The sequence below is a fragment of the Diabrotica virgifera genome, chromosome 7 (assembly GCF_917563875.1).
Source record: "Diabrotica virgifera virgifera chromosome 7, PGI_DIABVI_V3a".
Lineage (NCBI taxonomy): Eukaryota > Metazoa > Arthropoda > Insecta > Coleoptera > Chrysomelidae > Diabrotica > Diabrotica virgifera.
The window spans coordinates 221,684,035-221,703,667 of NC_065449.1; the positions used below are offsets into that span (position 1 = coordinate 221,684,035).

Genomic DNA, 19,633 nt, shown 5'->3' on the forward strand with positions numbered 1-19,633 from the left:
AGAGCGGATTGAAAGACACTTGGCTGCTGGCTGTCTCGACGAATGGCGGGTTGATAATTTCAACGAAATTACTTATATGCAACATCTCGAGTTTAATTTGAAAGTAAAAAGTAATTATTACCAATTGTTGTTTGGAGAAAGGAGAGAAGTGTAAAAACACGAATGGAATCTGGATAAGAATCACCCGCCATTTGGATGAAATATATGAAGTCATAGCCCTTTAAACATCTCAAGGAGCCCTGAGACAGCCACAGACAAGTCACTCTGGGAGTATGTCATTTGGGAAACATACTATGGGACGTTCCTGCTCCTGATTTTCGTTCTACACTTGGACCTACTGAAGGCATGATTTGGCGCCATCCTGGTGCTCATTTTCGAGGATACAACAGCCACCTGTTAGGAGTCGTTTGGGTTTGTTTGGGAACAATTAGTGTGGTGATTTCAGTAATTGTTGCATTTTATATCTCAGACATTTTGGTTTAATGCACTGTGTTTATTAATTACTTTTTTCAGATTTAGCTTACCTTTGTTTTTTTATATGACATATTTGTATATTAATGTATTAGGTTCCCAAACTTATTTACGATCTACGGTAAGTTCTTTTGCACAGGAATAAGCCTAGAAATTTAGGTTTTATACTTTATGATTGGTTTGACGTTTATTGTGTAATATTACTTGCTGGTTTCCCAAATATTTTATTGTTTATTCACTTTAGTCCATTTGTTCGGTTAATCTAGGTCGTTGGTTAAATATTTATCGTAACTTCAATTTATTTCACCTTCATTGGTATATTTACCTTTGATTAATTCATTGTATTTTCTCTTAGTCAGGCTTATGCCTATTTATTTGTATTATTTTCATCTTTGTCGGTTTCAATTTAGTGGTACGTAGCAAGCGTACTATAACCATTTGGTAGAAGTCTCATGTGAGTTGTACCCTATATGTAAGTAAGAGGTACTTATATAATTTTGTAACCGGTAACATTATTGTTGTTATCTTAGATATAACTTTTGTATAACTGTGTCATGTTATAGTTACATTAAATTCAATTTGGTTTAACTCAGAGATTGTTAAAAATCTAGTAGTTATTGTTAATAAATGTTGATTCATTTTGTATATCATTTATTTTTATTATTCCTTTATATTTACATTTACTTATATATTTAATATTTGACAGAAGTGTAAGATACCTGGGAGAGTGATCGGAGATCATTTTCTTGGCGCCCATGATTTGTTAGGTTTATTTAATTTGTTCTTCTTTAGCAGTTATTCATATTTATTCATTTTCAGTACATTATTCTTATCTTAGTCTGTATCTTTTCTAGTCATGATCATTATCTACTTTGAGCTACTGTTCTTCGACAGGCATGCAAACGAGCCGTATCCATCCTTGAGTGTCAAGTTGTTCTCATGCATCTCTTGCTAGCCAACTCCATTCAGTTTTGCCTCTGTCTATTTATACTTTTATTATTTCAGTCCATCTATTTCTACATCTCATCATTTTTCCCCATACACTAATACCACTGACAAAGTAGTATTTTCTTTCTATCCTCAATTTTTATTACATCGGCTTCTCAACGTTGAAGCCATTCATTTATGTCCCATTAGACACATTAATTTCTTTTCTTTTCCTTACTTCTGTTGGAGTATATCTTTGTCTTTACTTTCAGTCCAACAGAAGTTCTTAATTCTTGTTACAACACTGTATTCCTAATAAAGTTTATTTAATATGATTTATTATTCATGATTATTACTTTCTCATGCTTAAAGTTGTAATTTCAAAGCAATTATAAAGTTTTGTGTTTATGTGATATGTTATTTTCGTTCATTTTCCATAACCATAAACAAACGTAACCATAAACACTAATTGTGCGACAAACCTCGACAGTTTCTTTTCTTCACATTTGTAGGTTATATTAATCATCTTAGTAGCTGTTTACATTGACATAAACTAAAAGCGTCTTTGTGAAATTGTGCATTCCAAATATTTATTTAGCTAGATGCCGCAATTTTAAGAACGATTTTCCGCAACGGGAAACCTCAAATAATCATTTGTAGGTCACCGAGTTTTGAATACAAAGAGCGCGATTAAATTACGCCTAATTCGTCTCTGCTTATTTTTCGTTCCAACTTTTCCACTATTGTGTTTTTTCTCTAACTCTAAGCTACTGTCCGCCTCGCGAAATAATTTTAATTTTCCTCCTATTGAAATCACACAGATGTTGGCGTTATTAAACATGTTGCGGTAGCTTCGTAACGTATTATACCGAGGAAAAGTTTGTTTTTGATTAGTTGCAACGAAATTTTTGTAGCTACACGCTGCTGAAATTACTGCTCCTTTTAAATTGTGCCCCAGTTGCATGAATTATAACACTGTAACCTTGACTTACATAGTAGGAGAAAATAATTATTTTAATACTAATTATCTGTTTTCCAACTCGCTGTTTATATTCATAAAACTTGTCACTTGTCATTCCTATCACTTGTCATTCCAATACTATAATACGTAGTTAGTATAATGTTTGTGAGTACTAAATTTTTTACGTATTTTAAATATGGAACGGTTAAAAGCATCAAAAGTATTTGTAAAAATGATGTACAGAAAGCACATTTTATTTTTACTGTCTTGGAAGGGCAATGTGGAGTTCTAATTGAAGCAGAAACTATTAACAACATCAGATATACATATGACACAGCGATCATGGCTGAAAGTATCAAATATCTTTAATTCCTTAGGGATCGAGTCACTAGAGAATGCTCCAATAACGGACTGAGCATAAATACTCAAAGACAAAGTTACTTGTGGTACCTATAGTAAACAAGATGTTGGCCATATGCAACTAATTATCAACAATGGGCAGATTACAAAAGTTAACCATTTTAAATACCTAGGATGCTGGATAAACGAGACACTAACTCCTGATGAAGAAATTAAAACTCGTATTATAAATTGCAAGAGAAGCATTTATGAAACTTAGAGCTATACTGTGCAAACCTCAGCTGAACTTAAAACTACGTTTCTAAAATGTTATGTGCATCCTGTATTAATGTATGGGTGTGAAACCTGGAGCATGAACGTTAATATGATGAACAAATTAGAAGCTGTTGAGATGTGGTCATATCGTAGAATGCTCAAAATATCATGGGTTTAACGCATTTCAAACATAGAAGTCTGAAACAGAATAGATCAAGGCGAAGTTGACTTGACGAAAATGATAAAAAAAGAAAACTTGAGTATCTGGGGCATAGGCTTATAACGAGAGATAGCAGATACTGGATATTGCAGTTATTACTCAAATGAAAGATCGAGGGAAAAAAGGAATTGGTATGATTCGTAGCTCCGAAACCTTCTTCAATGGACTGGCTTATCAGTAGATGAATTGTTACATGCCGCGCAAGATCGAGGGCAATATCGGCAAATTGTCATGGAAGCTACATACGCCTACTCATTTGGGCACGGTACTAAAAGAAGAAGTATTTGACAAGAAAGAAGAAAGTTAAATAAAGCAAAGAATATTTTTATAATGGTTCGCTGTATTTATGTAGGGGTTACAAATATAATGTCTTTCACATTTCTTCAGATATTCCAGATGTTCTGCAAAACGTTCAGCTTTTTGTGCATTACTTCTTGCCTAGGTTAGGCCTACCATTGGCTTTGGTTATTGAGGGTTATACACGATAGGTATTTTAAGTCACTCTACATGGCAAACAGTCGGTAGTTTTGTCACTTGTTTACTTTTACTTGATTCTTGATACTTGATTCATTTGTATTTTTGTAATATTCAATTTTGCCGTCACGCACAAATAATTTAATAGCACAACCTATAAACCCTGATGTAAATGCATCTTACTGAAAGATTCTGTTTGTTTAAAAATTGCTCAAAATGTAGGTTAACCAGAATCACAAACAAATATTCGTAATGTTAAATAAATAACACAAATGACAATGCCAACTCAGAAAATCCAATTACTAAGCTTTATTGACATTGTGTGGAACTTTATTGTGTAGTTAAATGTATTAATTTTATACCAATCCATTGCCTTTTCAATGCAATAGCACCGATGAACGCAAGAGCTGAATTTCGATCAAAGTATTCCATTTGTTATAAATTACCTATCGATCTAAAACGTACTTTCATTAAAATAACAAGGTAATAGGTAATATCTGCCTATTTCGCTATGTTGAAACGTTCAGAAACTAATGTTTGCTTTCGCTTATCTAAACGCGAATGTAACATTACAGCGATATTACCGAACTGTTAACGTTGCGATTTAGAACATAACCAATTAGTTTGTGCAAAGTTACATAAAATGGCGAACGTGGTGCCGTGGTGGAGTTTTAGCAAATTTCGGTTAATCGGCTGTGGAGAATACACGTTATCGCTAAAACGTTATTTATTATATTGAAGTCTTGCCGCTGTGTTTGTTAAAGCATTTACTACATACTAATTTTTTAATATTATATTATTATTTTATGTAAATTAGACATTGATCATTCGTTAGATTTTACTTCGCTACTCTTCTTTTTCTTGCTGTTTTCTGTAGTCGTCCATATATCAGGTTCATTCTTTGGGGTATTCCTCTATTTCAGGACTCTTGGTTTCAGATATTGTTTGACTATGGTTTTCTTGGTCTTATCCTCGATCTTCTTGCTGGTGATTTTTCGCTATTTTGAGAGTTTCATTATTTTTTTGTCATGATCTGCTTGTTTATTTTTTGAACTTCGCAATCTTTAGCCTCACTGCCCGAGAAATCTAAACTATCGGAAGAGAAATCTACTGTCATGTCCAGGCACGGATACAGGGGAGGGGGGTCAAGAGGTCCATGGACCCCCCTATTGTATTTAGTCTATAAGTATTTTTTATTATTTATTATTTTTTCCTGTTAACTCTAAACTTTAAGGCATCAGTACAACACTAAATTACACGACAACCGCTTCCAAAGAATTGAAAGAAGTCATAAAATCTAATAAAACACCCTTCTCTGAAAAATAATCTGCAGGCGCATTTGTCTGGGTACCGGTGGAACCATAAACAACGGAAATATTTTTCTCAATTCAAAGAATAACAAAAATGATATTTTAAAATGCAAATACATTACACTGGGTATAAACCTTATCTCATGAAAAGTCACGTTTCAAATTTGCGATACAATAAAGATATAAAAATTTGTATTTTACTAGATAATCCATGCGTACCTACTCATTGATGGTAGAAAGGTTAATCTTTTGGTAAAGAACGACCAGTGAGATTAATAGTCGTGAATTGTCTAACAATCCTTTTGATACCGTAGGTATCTGGGATTATATAGTGTATTTTATCCTTAAAGTAAGTGTGAGTCGTATGGCTAAATCTGGAAAAGATAATATTTGATTTGAGGTAAGTTTGCCCCCCCCCCCTATTATGAATTTCTAGATCCGCGCCTGGTCATGTCAAAAGGCTACCACGGAGGCAGTCCACCGACTAAAGACGCGCAGGATAGCTGACAGCTTGTCCACATGAGGGCGGTTTGCCAACGTCGACGTCGCGGTATACCTGTTTTCCTTGGTAACTTTAAAGGCGACATTAGGGTGTGATCAGGTAAAACAAGTAAAACGTGACGTAACCGCTGGTAAACCACCCTCATATGTACGTTCGCTGAGACAGTAGGCATCTCAAAAGACCACATGGGATCAGACCCTATGGGATCGTAACCTGCATGAAATTTTGAGTACGAAAAACTGCAGGCGTGACATGTGCCACGGTTGGCCGGTTGCTCACTATGGACAGCAAGCACAAACGTGAGACCACTTCAGAGCAGTGTTTTAGGCTGACCTTGTCTAATCCGAAGGAGTCTCTACATTGTTTCATGACCGTCGGCGAAACATGGATCTACTGGTATACAACAGAGACCAAGGAACAGTCGAAACAGTGGACGTCATCCCGAGGACGTGCTCCGAAGAAGGAAAAGACTATCATATTGTTCAGAAAGGTGATGACTACCGTTTTCTGAGATTTACAAGGTGTGAACTACATCGACTTTATGGAAAAGCACAAAACCGTCTCAGGACTCTACTATGTCAAATTATTGTGTCGATTCTACGTAGAAATGCAGAAAAAACTGCCTCATTTGGAGAAAAAAGTGCTCTTTCACCATGGCAATGGAGCGACTGACACCTCCCATATTGCCACGGCCAAGTCGGTTGAACTGGGTACAAACTGCTGTCCCGTCCAACGTATTCTCCAAATTTGGTCCGATACGACTTTTTTTGTATCCAAACTTGAAAAAGTTACTGGCCGGGGAAAACTTTAAGGGCCAATTTCTCATATCGAGTTCAACTCCAGTTTAACCTGAACTTTTAGTGAACGTCAGTTTAAAGTCAAAATCGTCTTTCTCACTTCACGTTCAACCGATGGCAGTTTAAACTTAAACGATGCTTGAACACTGGAATTCGGCCGTTCAAAGATTTCTGAACCCAGTTCAGATAATTTCATGGATTACGCATGCGTTGTAAAAACACGAAACGCTATCATAATATAAATATAACTTATTTTATTATATTAGGCCTAACGATAAAAGATAACATTATTTTTGTTTTTATAACATTTATTTATAATTATTAAAATGACTATTTGACTATAAATACATGGTGTCCATAGTCCATATTATCCTGGGGTATCATCAAACTCAACTGCTTGGCTACTATTTATTTTTGGTAGTGCTTGAGTAATTTTAATGTTTATTTGTATCCTACTAGTTTTGACTTATATAATCCAAATCTCACCTGGTTAAACTATCTATTCTGATTAAATTCTAGACCATTGATTTTACTGTAATAAGGAAAAGAGATACTTACCCTAATTAAATGATGCTTTCTTGTGATAGACGGAATTTTGAAAATTCTACACCAATAAATGGATTCACCAGGAGCCGGTGGTTCAATAGCGGGATTCCTCAGCTCCCAAACTCGTGCAGTTTCTTCTGGTCCAGGTGTATCTTGGTCCGCTCTTTGAACCAGGTACAATGACTGGGTTCCTCTGTTACCGATCTCGTGTTGACCTAGCGATTTTGGGCCTACTGCTCCGCCAAGAGGTTCGTCCTTGTGGAACGCCCAAATTATCCTCATTGTGTCGTTCTGCAATAAAAAATAAGTGTTAAATATTATTCCCATGGTAAAGTATGTATAAAAAATAAAGTAATATTATCGTTGAAGAAGATTACTTATCATATCACCAGATATTTCCATGAATAGGATTCATGAACAGTATATAGGAAAGAAAAAAAGATATCCAATGTTGATCAAGTTGATGCCCAAGTAGAGACTTGCATGTTGTTATTTGAAATTTTTAAAAATAACTTTGACAAGAAAAAAGAGAAACGTCTTTAGTAACTACAAACTTCCTTTATTAATAACATAAAACGCGCCGCAGCTTCCAAAAACTTCATAAAATATTGTTGCAAACTAATCCCTGTGAAGGATTTCGGTAATACTTTCTCAAAGAACCGCCTTATTGTAAGTAAATTTGACCTAGAAACTCCAACAAGAAAATTATGGAAGAGTTCAGACTTGGTCCGTACGTTAACTTAAGGTAAGACGATGTTGATTAATATCTACTTTAAAAGTTTCCGTCAGAATTTTTAATCTCGAGTTGGTTTAATGGCGGATATTGAGAAATAAGGAGATATCAAAGGAAAAATTTAACGCGGTTATTGGCTGCAAAGGAAGGCGTATGAATCCGGTGATTTAATTAGTTTTTAATCCGATTAGACAAATTTAGAAGAACATAGAGAGTATTGCATTGATTGTGTTCCGTTTTGGTGTACTTTGGCTGCTTGTTCCAAAAAAAGAAATGTTTCTAATAACAGAGAATAATTTGTAATGAGGCGAGATAGAGTAACGCAATGTGTTATCCGATGCATTAGACAGATTTCCAGACAGGGGTTCTTACTCAAGAAGACCTGTACAGGTAAGACCAAAGTCAACAAACGCCGTGGAAGATCGGTTTCTTACATTGCCAGTGCTTCGAGAGCGGATAATTACTGCTGCAGCTTTAGCTAGGAGACTGGCAGATGTTCATAATATGTACCATAGTTTCACCATACGTCAAAGTACGAATAAAAGCTTGCAAATCTTGCAAAAGCAAAAAGTTAGGCGAACAAAATGTATCATCTCATATACCTACTATACGCTGTGAGCTCGTAGGTAGAGGGGATAATTAAAAAGTCGCGAGTGCCAGTAGTGATAAGTCTGTAAACCTTTATCGGAAATTTGACATAAATGTCAAAGTGATTAATTTAAAACATTGAAATTAAAAACATTAATAGGAAATAATATTAGTTGGTCAAAGCTGACCAAAGCTGGTCAAAAAAAATGAATGCATTTAAAAATTATTGGTTCGAAATTTTGCCCCTACGCTCTTTTAACAACTAAAGATTTATTACAACTAAAAAAATAGAAACCTAGCTGAAAGTTTTAAAACATTCAAAACCTAAACATGTACGTAATCCAAAACACACAAAAAGACACAATATAATAAAGTACAAAATTCTTATTTTTTATTTTGTCATAATGTTACATTGTAACATTTTCTTTGAAGGTGTAAATTTTACACAGCCAGTATTACCGACACCATCTTTTGTCGCCAATAAAGCCCCAATTGTAGATGTATTTAAGAGATTTATTTTATCTTTTTTTATGTTGAATACATTACTGAAAACCCTTTCTACACTAGCGTTTGAAAATGGTGGAACGAATAGCAATGAAAATACTTTTTTTAAATTAAGAAACAAAATTGGCTTCATTTTTTAATTTTAGCATTTATCCATTATAAAAAAATATTTTCACAAACCAAAACTTACTTCAACAGAAGTTTACAAGCATTGCACTACATAAAATAAAAATAAAACTAAATCGTGCAGTAGCTATCACAAGTTTAAAGACTAAAAACCCATAAATAAATACGGACGGCATAATCCCTGTTTTTGAATTTTGAATTGGATCAGTATGCCTTAAGTGGAAACATTTTTGTGCATTCAAATTATAAATAAAACAATTCGCACAGGTCCCCTTTATCCCTTCTTAGGCTATTTATAGAAATTTGGGTGGAACCAAAGAAAATTAATGTGTTGTTGGGAATATATGAATGGGAAGCGGATTTTTTTATGTTTATTTTTGTTATTAGTCTGTTGTAGTATATTGGTAGATACACTGAAAAATATACGCAAATATCCGATTTATTTAAAGATATGTACGAAGAAGATACGACAACTCTCAAAAAGATACGCAAATCGGATAATTATACGCCGATTGGCAACACTGTCGTGTTCATGCAGATTGGGGTATGGAAGATTGGAACGTTCTGTTTACAAACGAATTTATGAGATATTTACCTAATGGTCGCCATAGAGCGTGGAAAAGATATTGAGAACGGTATGGAGCGGCATTTCTTTGGAAGCACGTACATATCTTATTCTATTAAGTAAGAGCAAGTGGCTAAATGCTGATAGGTACGTACGGGAATATCTGGAACAACATGTGTTACCTTATGTGCATTTTGTGGCTGCACATTTTCTCCTAGTGCAGGACAATGCTCGGTTGCGCATAGCCAGATAACAATGCAATACTTTAGAGATGTTGATATTCAGTTGCTAGTCTTGTCTCCTAGAAGTACAGATCTTAACCCGATAGAGCATTGGCCGGGAAGGGGTACTTAGGCAAAAGAATGGCGAGTTTAAATCTGAGGTAGCGTTAGAACAGGCGCTAATTAACGATAATAACGAGATTGCTACTTTTGATCTAATCTATGCCAGAAAGGATGGGAGCGGTTATTCGAGCACGAGGAGAAAATACTCGATTTTAGTATCCATAGTTTAAAGATTGGGACGATTTAAACTATATGGCACGAAAATTAATTGATGAATATGATATATGGGGTCTAGAAGTAAATACAAAGAAAACCAAATACTTGTGCATTGGAGGAGAACAAAAAGATCTCATATTAGACGACAGCACCACAACAAAGCACTGCTATGATTACAAATATCTAGGTATCAATATCCCGCACAATGGAGCATTAGACAAAGCCAGAAATCAGCAAAGAAAATAACAAGAGGATATAATGAGACTATGTGAAAAGTATCACTCTATACCGCTATGAGGTTTGACTGCAGAAAGAAAGAAGACTGGCAACGCCGAGAGCAACGGAAACGGATTTTTGGAGAAGAGCAACAGGAAGATGTAGAAGAGAAAGGATTACCAACGAAACCATTAGAGAAATAATGGGAATCAAACAAACAATCACGGATGACTTATCAACAAAACAAATTATCTGGTTCGGACATATACAAAGAATGGATGAACAACGGATACCAAAGGAAATACTAAAATGACAACGGAAAAAAAGGAAAGAGCTGAGAGAAAGAGACATACAATTGGACCTATGGAACAACTGGACGAAATGATGATTGGAAGTCAGAAAATAGCGGAGGACGTTATAAGCAGACATGTAGGAGTAGTAGTACCTAGATCCATATTTTAGAAATATTTTATGACTTTGAAAAAATATCTTACTCCGGAATAAAAAAGAATTTTAAATTTTAATTTGTTGTTACATTAGTCAATATTTTGGAATAATTTTTTTATTTTATGCTTTTTTATTAAACATACAATATAAATATTTTTTTTAAATTGAAGTTTTTCTAACATTTTTTACATTTTACTTAAGACAATCTTATTGTCCGGTTACTTTTGGGTCGGTGTATTATTTAGCGGCCTTTTTTTATTGTGAACGGAAAACGTTCACACGACGCGTTGTAGCTTATTTTCTATCACCTCCTAAAAACGGAAGTTCTCATAGTCACTCACCAAAACGTGAGTCGAATAAAATTCCTATTCGGTTGCAGACAATAACGAAACCAGTAAATCACTTTATTTAATTTTTCGGAGTAATTCATTGTGAAATTTCCCATTTACCTCTAATTTTCAGATGGTATCGATTCCCACACAGTATCCAATCAATTGAAATTTAACCGATTTTATACTTAAAATAGAAGTACTACCAAAACGAGACGAAATAAGTTCCCATAAATTTGAATTATGGATGTAGTATTAAATTTTTGTGTTTTACGCCGATTCCAAATCAAGAAAAGATTATTAAGTCGACTAATTTGGCTGATATTTTTTCTACTATTTGATGTTACTGTTTTATCTATTGAATTGTGACTCTAAGTATCTAAGAGAATGACACTTTTACATTTGTTACAACTTTATTACTAAATGATGTAGTAAAAGTCATGTAGCTAGGACGAAAATAAATATTAACACGAAAGAAGAGAGAAAAAGGATTTAACAGACAACACGGATAGATGACTTCAAAGTAACATCAAATGGAGAAGAATTCCGGAGAAAAAGTCCGAAAGTAAGTTCAAATCAAATCCTCCACATAATGGGGGCCAAATTGACATTAACAAAAACATACATAAAAACGAAATGAAAACGTCAAAAGAAAAATAAAACCGTGCGATCAGATGTACCACCAAATATAGCGGAATTTAAACAAGAATGTCCTTAAAGACTGGAACGAGAGTCTAGTACTACTTTTACACAAAAGGGAGACAAATATAACCTAAAGGATTATAGACCTATATCCTTGCTCAGTCAAGTATACAAACTGTTTATGAGAACTATTAACAACCGGTTAACTTACCGGACAATTACCAACCAGTAGAACAGGCTGGCTTCCGCAAAGAATATAGGACATCAGACCATTTGCTGACAATGAGAACTTTGGTTAATGAGGACATGAATTAAAACTATGAAAAGGCATTTGATAGTATCGAGATGAGGGCCATAAAACAAGTGTTATATCTGCAGATTGAATAAGTAGAACATTTCGATAAATATATTTTGACAACTAATAAAAAATATGAACTGACATAACTACATATAACATTACATAACAACTGCTATAAATAGAGGAGGATACTATAATCTCCCACGCTATTTTGAACTTAAATAGAAAAGAATTAAAAACCTAAATCTAAAATCTTGACTTGAAAAGTCGAATCCGTTCAGATCTTCTTAACTGTGGAAGATCATTACGTTCTTCAACAGCAGGTTCATTAATGGGTACCGCAGCAGGTTCATTAATGCGTACCGCAGCAGGTTCATTAATGGGTACCAGTTCATTATCAGGATGATCAGGTTCTATCATTGGATCTACATTTTCGTTGATTGGATTTGGATGTAAATGGACTGGAGGTTGGATAGATGGCAGAAGATGCAGGGGGAGTTCTTGATACTGTGGCTGATAATGAATTACTTCTGGTTCGTTTACAAAGGTTACATTCTTTTTAGGTACCATGGTTTTACGAATTTGCTCAATGTGACGTTTTAAACAATAGCCATCATCAAGTTGGACTTCGTAATGTAACAATCCATACTTTTTAACAATTGTGCCAAATTTCCAAAATTCCTGGTTACCTTGGTAATACCGTACTTAAACTCTCTCCCCCACATTTAATTGTCTTGCACCATTGGGTTGATTTTCTGATCTTCTAAGTTTTGGTGGACGTAGTGCGTCGAGTTTGATTCTTAAACATCTGTTCAGGTACATTTCAGCTGGTGATTTTCAACAGGAAAGTGGTGTCGCTCTATATTTTAAAAGAATTTCTTGTACTTTCTTACTCGTGGGTAAACGATCAGTAGACATAGCTTTTAGTCTCATTTTTAGGGTTTGAACGTTTCGTTCAGCTAAGCCGTTTGTAGCAGGATGACCAGGAGCAATAAACTTTTGAAAAATACCATGAGTTTTTGAAAATTTTTTAAATTGATCACTTACAAAAATTGTAGCGTTGTCTGACACCATAACCTGAGGATATCCGTGAGTAGAACATATCTCTAACAGAAGATCGATGGTTTTTTCTGATGTTGGCGCATCCCTAAGAATTTTGATTTCAGCCCAGCGTGATTTAGCGTCAACCACAACAAAAAAATAAAAACCTTGGAATGGACCCGCATAATCAATATGGATGCGGTCCCAATTTTCTGTTGGAGTATCCCAGTGGTGCAGTGGAGCTTTTGAAGATGATTTTCGAATTTCAGCGCAAGGTTGACATGCCTTGACCATAATTTCAATGTCTTTGTCAATGTTTTTCCAATAGCAATACTTTCTTGCAAGTTGTTTCATCTTTGTAATACCTATGTGAGTTCTGTGGAGTTCCGATAGGACCAGTGGTTGGAGTTGAGTTGGAATAACAATTCTCTGACCTTTAAAAAGGATCTCGTCTTCTAAAATAAAATCATGTTCATTTTGATTTTGTGATTTTAAATCAGATTTAATTCTTGATAAAATAGGATCTTCGTCTGTGGCATCTTTGATATTTTGATAGGTTAGATCGTATGTTGAAATTTCTTTTATTGACTCATGACATAGATTTAATTTCTTCGTTGAGAATTTTTTCTAAAGAAGATGAAGGTTGATTGATAGAAGCTCTAGAAAAACAGTCGACGTTAACGTGATCACAAGATTTTCTCTATTCGACTTCGTAATCAAATCCTGATAAAAATGATGCATATCGAAGTAGTCTAGTAGAAGTCTCAAAAAGATACATGAAGAAGTGATTTACTGAAAACATAATTGCAAGTGCTTCTCTGTCTAACTGACTATAATTTTGTTCACATTTGGTAAGAGATCTTGAAGCAAATGCGATAGGCCTTTCGATTCCATCAATAATATGAGATAGTACCCCTGCAACACCGGTTGGACTTGCATCACAAGCTAATACTACGGGCAAACTTGGGTCATATGGAATTAGAACTTGATCACTCGCAATTTCCTCTTTTAATTTGTTGAAAGCTGTTTCACATGAATTATTCCAAATAAATTTTGCTCTTTTCTGTAAAAGTTTCCGTAGAGGGTACGTTTTAGTTGAAGCATTAGGAATGAATCGGGTATAATACATTACCATACCAAGAAACCTTCGAACTCCATCCACATCTGTGGGACGTGGCATGTCGAGAATAGCTTGAATCTTTTTTGGAGACTTTAATATTTCGTTGTGCTTGATAAGATGACCAAGATATTCTGTACTGGTTTCGAAAAAAGCACACTTTTTGCGATTAAGGTGTAGATTGAACATTTTTAGTCGTTGAAGGCATGCGTCAAGATTTTGTCGACATTCTTGTTTACTGGATCCATGAACAATTATGTCATCAAAGTATGAGTGAGTTTTTGATAGACCGGATAGAATTTGATCAATAATTCGATTGAACTCTGAAGGGGCAGTTTTAATTCCAAAAGACAGTCGATGCATTCGATATGTTCCTCGATGTGTTGATATAGTTTGGATAATACTGCTCTCTTCGTCTACTGCTAGATGAAGATATGCTTTGAACAGATCCAATCGACAAAAATATCGTGAATCTTTTAAGCTGTTCAATATATCTTCGATTTTTCTGATTGGATAGTTTGCGGACACAATTCTCTCATTAACACCAATTTTGTAATCTACACAAAGTCTCACACATCCATCAGCTTTTGGAATAACAACCAGTGGTGAACCCCAATCACTATGGTTGACTTTCGATATAATTCCTTGAGCTTCTAAGTTGTCAAGTTCTTTCTCAACTTTCTCTCTAAGTGCATACGGTACATCTCGTTCTTTAAAATAGACTGGCTTGGCATTTTTACGCAGTTGCAAATTTACTTTAAAATTTGATACAAGTCCAATTGATTCTTCAAATATGTCTGAATATTTTTGAACAAATTCTTCTTCATTAGCCGGTATATTTTTGATTTGTCTGATTCCTGTTGAGCTATCGATCTCTTGAAGGTTAATGTTTAAATGTCTTATCCATACACGCCCTAATAAGGAGTCTAATTCATCAGGAACTACGTAAAATTCTTCTGTTGAAATTTTATTTTGATATTGTATTGATGTTTTTGCTTTCCCTAGGGGATAAAATACGTTTTTTGTATATGATCTAAAGGCAATATCGGATTTTTAAAGTGGTAAATCAAGATCTAGTTCTTTAAATTTTGATTCTGACATGAGTGTAAATCCTGCTCCAGAATCAACTTCAAATGTTGCCGGTTTGTTTTTAATAAGGACTGTCACATAAAACTTTTGAGCATCCGTGTAAGATTGATTTTCATAAATATCTACAATTTTATTAATGCCAAAAGTATCCTCTGGTTCTGTTTGGCTGGTTGATGGTTGATATTCATTAATTAGATGATGGGTCGAGTTAGTTTTATCTTTGTTTGCTAAAAGCGTTGAAATACAGACTAAAATGACGTGACCATATTTTTTACAACCTTTGCAAAAAAGTCGTTTAGGATTGATTTTACAGTTTTTAACAAGATGTTGTTGACCACATCGTAAACATCGATTGTCTATCCCCAACTCTTGAAAATTGATTCTTGATCTAGACTGGGAACGCTTCCTATTATAAGACGCTGAATTTGGTCTCTGTCTAGATTGATTGATTTGGTTGATATTTAAAGAATTGTTACTTGATGAAAATTCTTTACTGTCGATAATTGAAGATTCTAAGATTAAAGCCTTTTCTTCTAATTTTTCAAATGATTTTTCATTGGATTCCAGCAGACGTTCTCTAATTAAGTTATCATTGATGTCTCGAATAAACTGAGCTCGTAAAAAATGTTCAGAAATGTTTGCCTGACATTCGCACGTAGAGATAAATTCACATTCAAGAGTAGCTTGTTTTAGAGCAGTAGTATATTCGGAAATTGACTGATTTTCTTGTTGATATAAGGAAAGAAATTTATGCTGCAACACTAAAATATTTTTCTTTGGATTCAGGCGATTATCAAGTTTCTTTACAATGGTGTTGTACCTAATCAAAATCTCTAATTTTGTGAGGTGCAACTAAAGATGAAAGCATTGAAAAAGTTGCAGAGCCAATAGAATTCAATAGTAAGTCTAAAGCAAATTTCTTGTCATCGAAAACGTGTTTGATTTTAAGGTAGTTTTCGAAACGTTCTATGTAAATTTTGAAGTTTTCTTTTTGTTCATCAAAATTTTCGAATAGAGGTATAAAATTATTAGTATTATTTGAATTTGAAGTACTTGCCAAACTTTTATGCAGTTGATTTAAAATTTCCTGGTTTACCATCATAAATTGTTTAAATTGATCTGGATCCATGTTTGATATGTAGTTTAAAAATCTGGTTATTCAGTGATTTACCTCGTCACCAATTTGTTATATCTGCAGATTGAATAAGTAGAACATTTCGATAAATATATTTTGACAACTAATAAAAAATATGAACTGACATAACTACATATAACATTACATAACAACTGCTATAAATAGAGCAGGATACTATAACAAGCTAATAATAATAATCCGTCGATATAAAAATAAATATGACAACAACAAGACAATGACAAATACAGACGACACCCGACGTAAACTATAAATCGCAATGAGACAGAACAAGTCCAAAACTATATATAATATATACCAAGCCAAATTCTGAAACACGACAAAAGAGAATCACACTGCGGAAATTACTAGAAGAGCAAGAATGACATGGACAAGATTTGAAAAACTTATTTGGATACTTAAGAATCGCAAAATATTTTAATACTTGAAGAGCAAAGTGTTCAACCAGTGCATCCCAATGATACATGGATGTCAAGGTACGGATCCATACGTTGGTACTCCGTGATCCGTGTAGCAGCTCCACATAGTGGATACGTTGGTGCTCGTTGCTCGGCGCTCACCCTCTTCGATTCATCCGGTTTGCGGTTTATATGTAGGGGAGCGCATGCCGTATCCATTTGAGGCCACACGGATCACCAACGTATGGATACGTATCTTGCTGCACCGTAACCAAGGCAAATATGAATAAACTAGCTACAGCAGAAATGGCAACGGAAATGGCAATGTTAGGTATACGACTGATAGATAGAAAGAGGAATGACAGGGTAATATCAAAACTAAAAGTCAGGGATATCCTAATACTCTGGGCTAATTAGCAAAATTCATGGAAAAGTTATTTACCAGCAATTTTATTGCTGGAATCGAATTATAAGATCCTATATATTAATAATATAGGTATGCAAAGTCCGCAGATAGTGTGCTACTTTTTTTATAAACAAAATGGCGCCGACAAATCGTATTTTTTTCAATTATTGCTCTATAACTCCGAAGATTTTAACTTTACAACAAAAACACTCAAATAAAAATTCACCGCAATTAAATTCTGCATAGAGATATGTTTTTCACGATTTGCTCCGACGAAAATTTTCCTCTGAAAATGCGGGTTTTCCTAACAAAAACTATAATTTTCAAATAAAGTTTTAGGTAAGTAATTATTAATCAATAATTAAATAACTTAGTGACATCAAAGACTTCTTGGTATAGATTGTAATTCCAGAAGCCGGTGAAAATTAAACGAATATTTTAGCAACAATTCAATTGTTAATTAACAATTTACGATCGCAATAATAACCAAAATAATCATGATACATTGATCAAACTTATAAAGATTATAAAGATGAGATGCTTGTTTAATATTTTATCGACAAAATATAAATTTTTCTTTTTTTTGCATAATCTTTAAATTTTGAAAAAAAAAATAGTTATAATACGTTGGTCTAATTAGTAAAGTAAAAAGAAAGGATATTTACCAGCAATTTTATTGATTTAATCGAATTATAAGATATTATATATTATTAATATAGGTATGCAAAGTCCACAGATAATGTGCTACTTTTTTTATAAACAAAATGGCGCCGACCAATCGTATTTTTTTCAATTATTGCTCTATAACTCCGAAGATTTTAACTTTACACCAAAAATACTCAAATAAAAATTCACCCCAATTTAATTCTACATAGAGGCATGTTTTTCCCGATTTGCTCCGACGAAAATTTTCCTCGGAAAATGTGGGTTTTCCCAACAAAATCTCGAATTTTCAAATAAATTTTTTGGGCCAGTAATTATTTATCAATAATTATATAGCTTGGTGAAATAAAAGCTTTCTTGGTATAGATTATAAATTCCGAAGCCGGTTAAAATTAAACGAATATTTTAGCAACAATTAAATTGTTAATTAACAATTTACAGTCGCAATAACAACCAAAGTAATCACAAGACATTGATCAAACTTAGAAAGATTATAAAGGTGTGATGCCTATTTAATATTTTGTCGACAAAATATAAATTTTTCATTATTTTGCATAATCTTTAAATGTTTAAAAAAAATTGTTATAAACAAATTAACATTTCTTAGAAATTGTTTATTATATTCTAATTTTAAAAAATACCTAAAATGCGTATTTCATAGGTCTTGAAAAAAAAATGCTTTAAAAAATTTTTCCAACCATTTGCAAAAAAGTTAGGAAACAGCAAAATAAATATACGATATCTCCATTGTTTATAATTTGTTTTAATTGTTTCAAAGCTTAAAAGTGAGTCTATGGTACAATCTAATTACTCACAAAGAATGTCAAAAATTAGTGCAATGGTTATATTTTAATCAAAGATTAAAAATACTTTTTTTTGTAATTTTTAGCGCGAAAGTAGGCTTGATACAGAGCCGGAGATAAAATGTTCACTCGAAGCGACTGACCCGCTTAAACTCGCGCGAGTTGTGTATGTGGGCGGGTAGCTACGGTACTGTATTATTCTACTTTCGCACGTGTAAATTACAAAAAAATATATTTATAATCTTTAATTAAAATATAACCATTAAGCTGAAGATCGATATTGTTTTATAAATAATTAGCTTGTACTTTAAACTCACTTACACGCTTTGAAAGAATTAAAAAAAATTATTAACACCGTAGTAATAGTATGCTTACTTTGCTGTTTCATAACTTTTTTGCAAATGATTGCAAAAAAGTTTTAAAGTATTCATTTTCAAGATATTTGAAATGCGCATTTTAGCTATTTTTTAAAATTATAATATAATAAAAACTTTCTGAGAAACGTTAATTTGTTTATAACTATTTTTTTCAAAACATTTAAAGATTATGCAAAAAAATAAAAAATTTATATTTTGTCAACAAAATGTTAAACAGGCATCTCATCTTTATAAGATTTCAAAGTTTGATCAGTGCATCATAATTATTTTGGTTATTATTGCGACCGTAAATTATTAATTAACAATTGAATTGTTGCTAAAATATTCGTTTAATTTTCACCAGCTTCTGGAACTATAATCTAAACCAAGAAGGCTTTTATGTCACCAAATTATTTAATTATTGGTAAATAATTACTTATCTAAAACTTTATTTGAAAATTAAAGATTTTGTTGGGAAAACCCGCATTTTCCGAGGAAAATTTTCGTCGGAGCAGATCGGGAAAAGCACGTCTCTATGCAGAATTTAATCACGGTGAATTTTTATTTGAGTGTTTTTGTTGTAAAGTTAAAATCTTCGGAGTTATAGAGCAATAATTGAAAAAAACACGATTTTCGGGCGCCATTTTGTTTATAAAAAAAGTAGCACACTATCTGAGGACTTTGCATACCTATATTATTAATATATAGGATCTTATAATTCGATTCCAGCAATAAAATTGCTGGTAAATAACTTTTCCCAAAAATGGCCTATTCTCCGATAATCAGCCCAGACTATAACAAAAATTGCAAAAAAAAAGGAGCTTCGCAGGCCACAC

At 33.5% G+C, this 19,633-nt stretch overlaps 1 protein-coding gene across 1 annotated transcript in view; it reads right to left on the reverse strand.

Annotated features, from left to right (window-relative positions):
* The window catches only part of LOC114324261 (MOXD1 homolog 2), a 623,307-nt gene that overhangs the window by 29,904 nt on the left and 573,770 nt on the right, over nt 1-19,633 (reverse strand). The window contains exon 4 of the mRNA XM_028272058.2: nt 6,836-7,114. Coding sequence (XP_028127859.1) covers nt 6,836-7,114 — 279 coding nt within the window. The remainder of the gene's footprint in view (nt 1-6,835; nt 7,115-19,633) is intronic.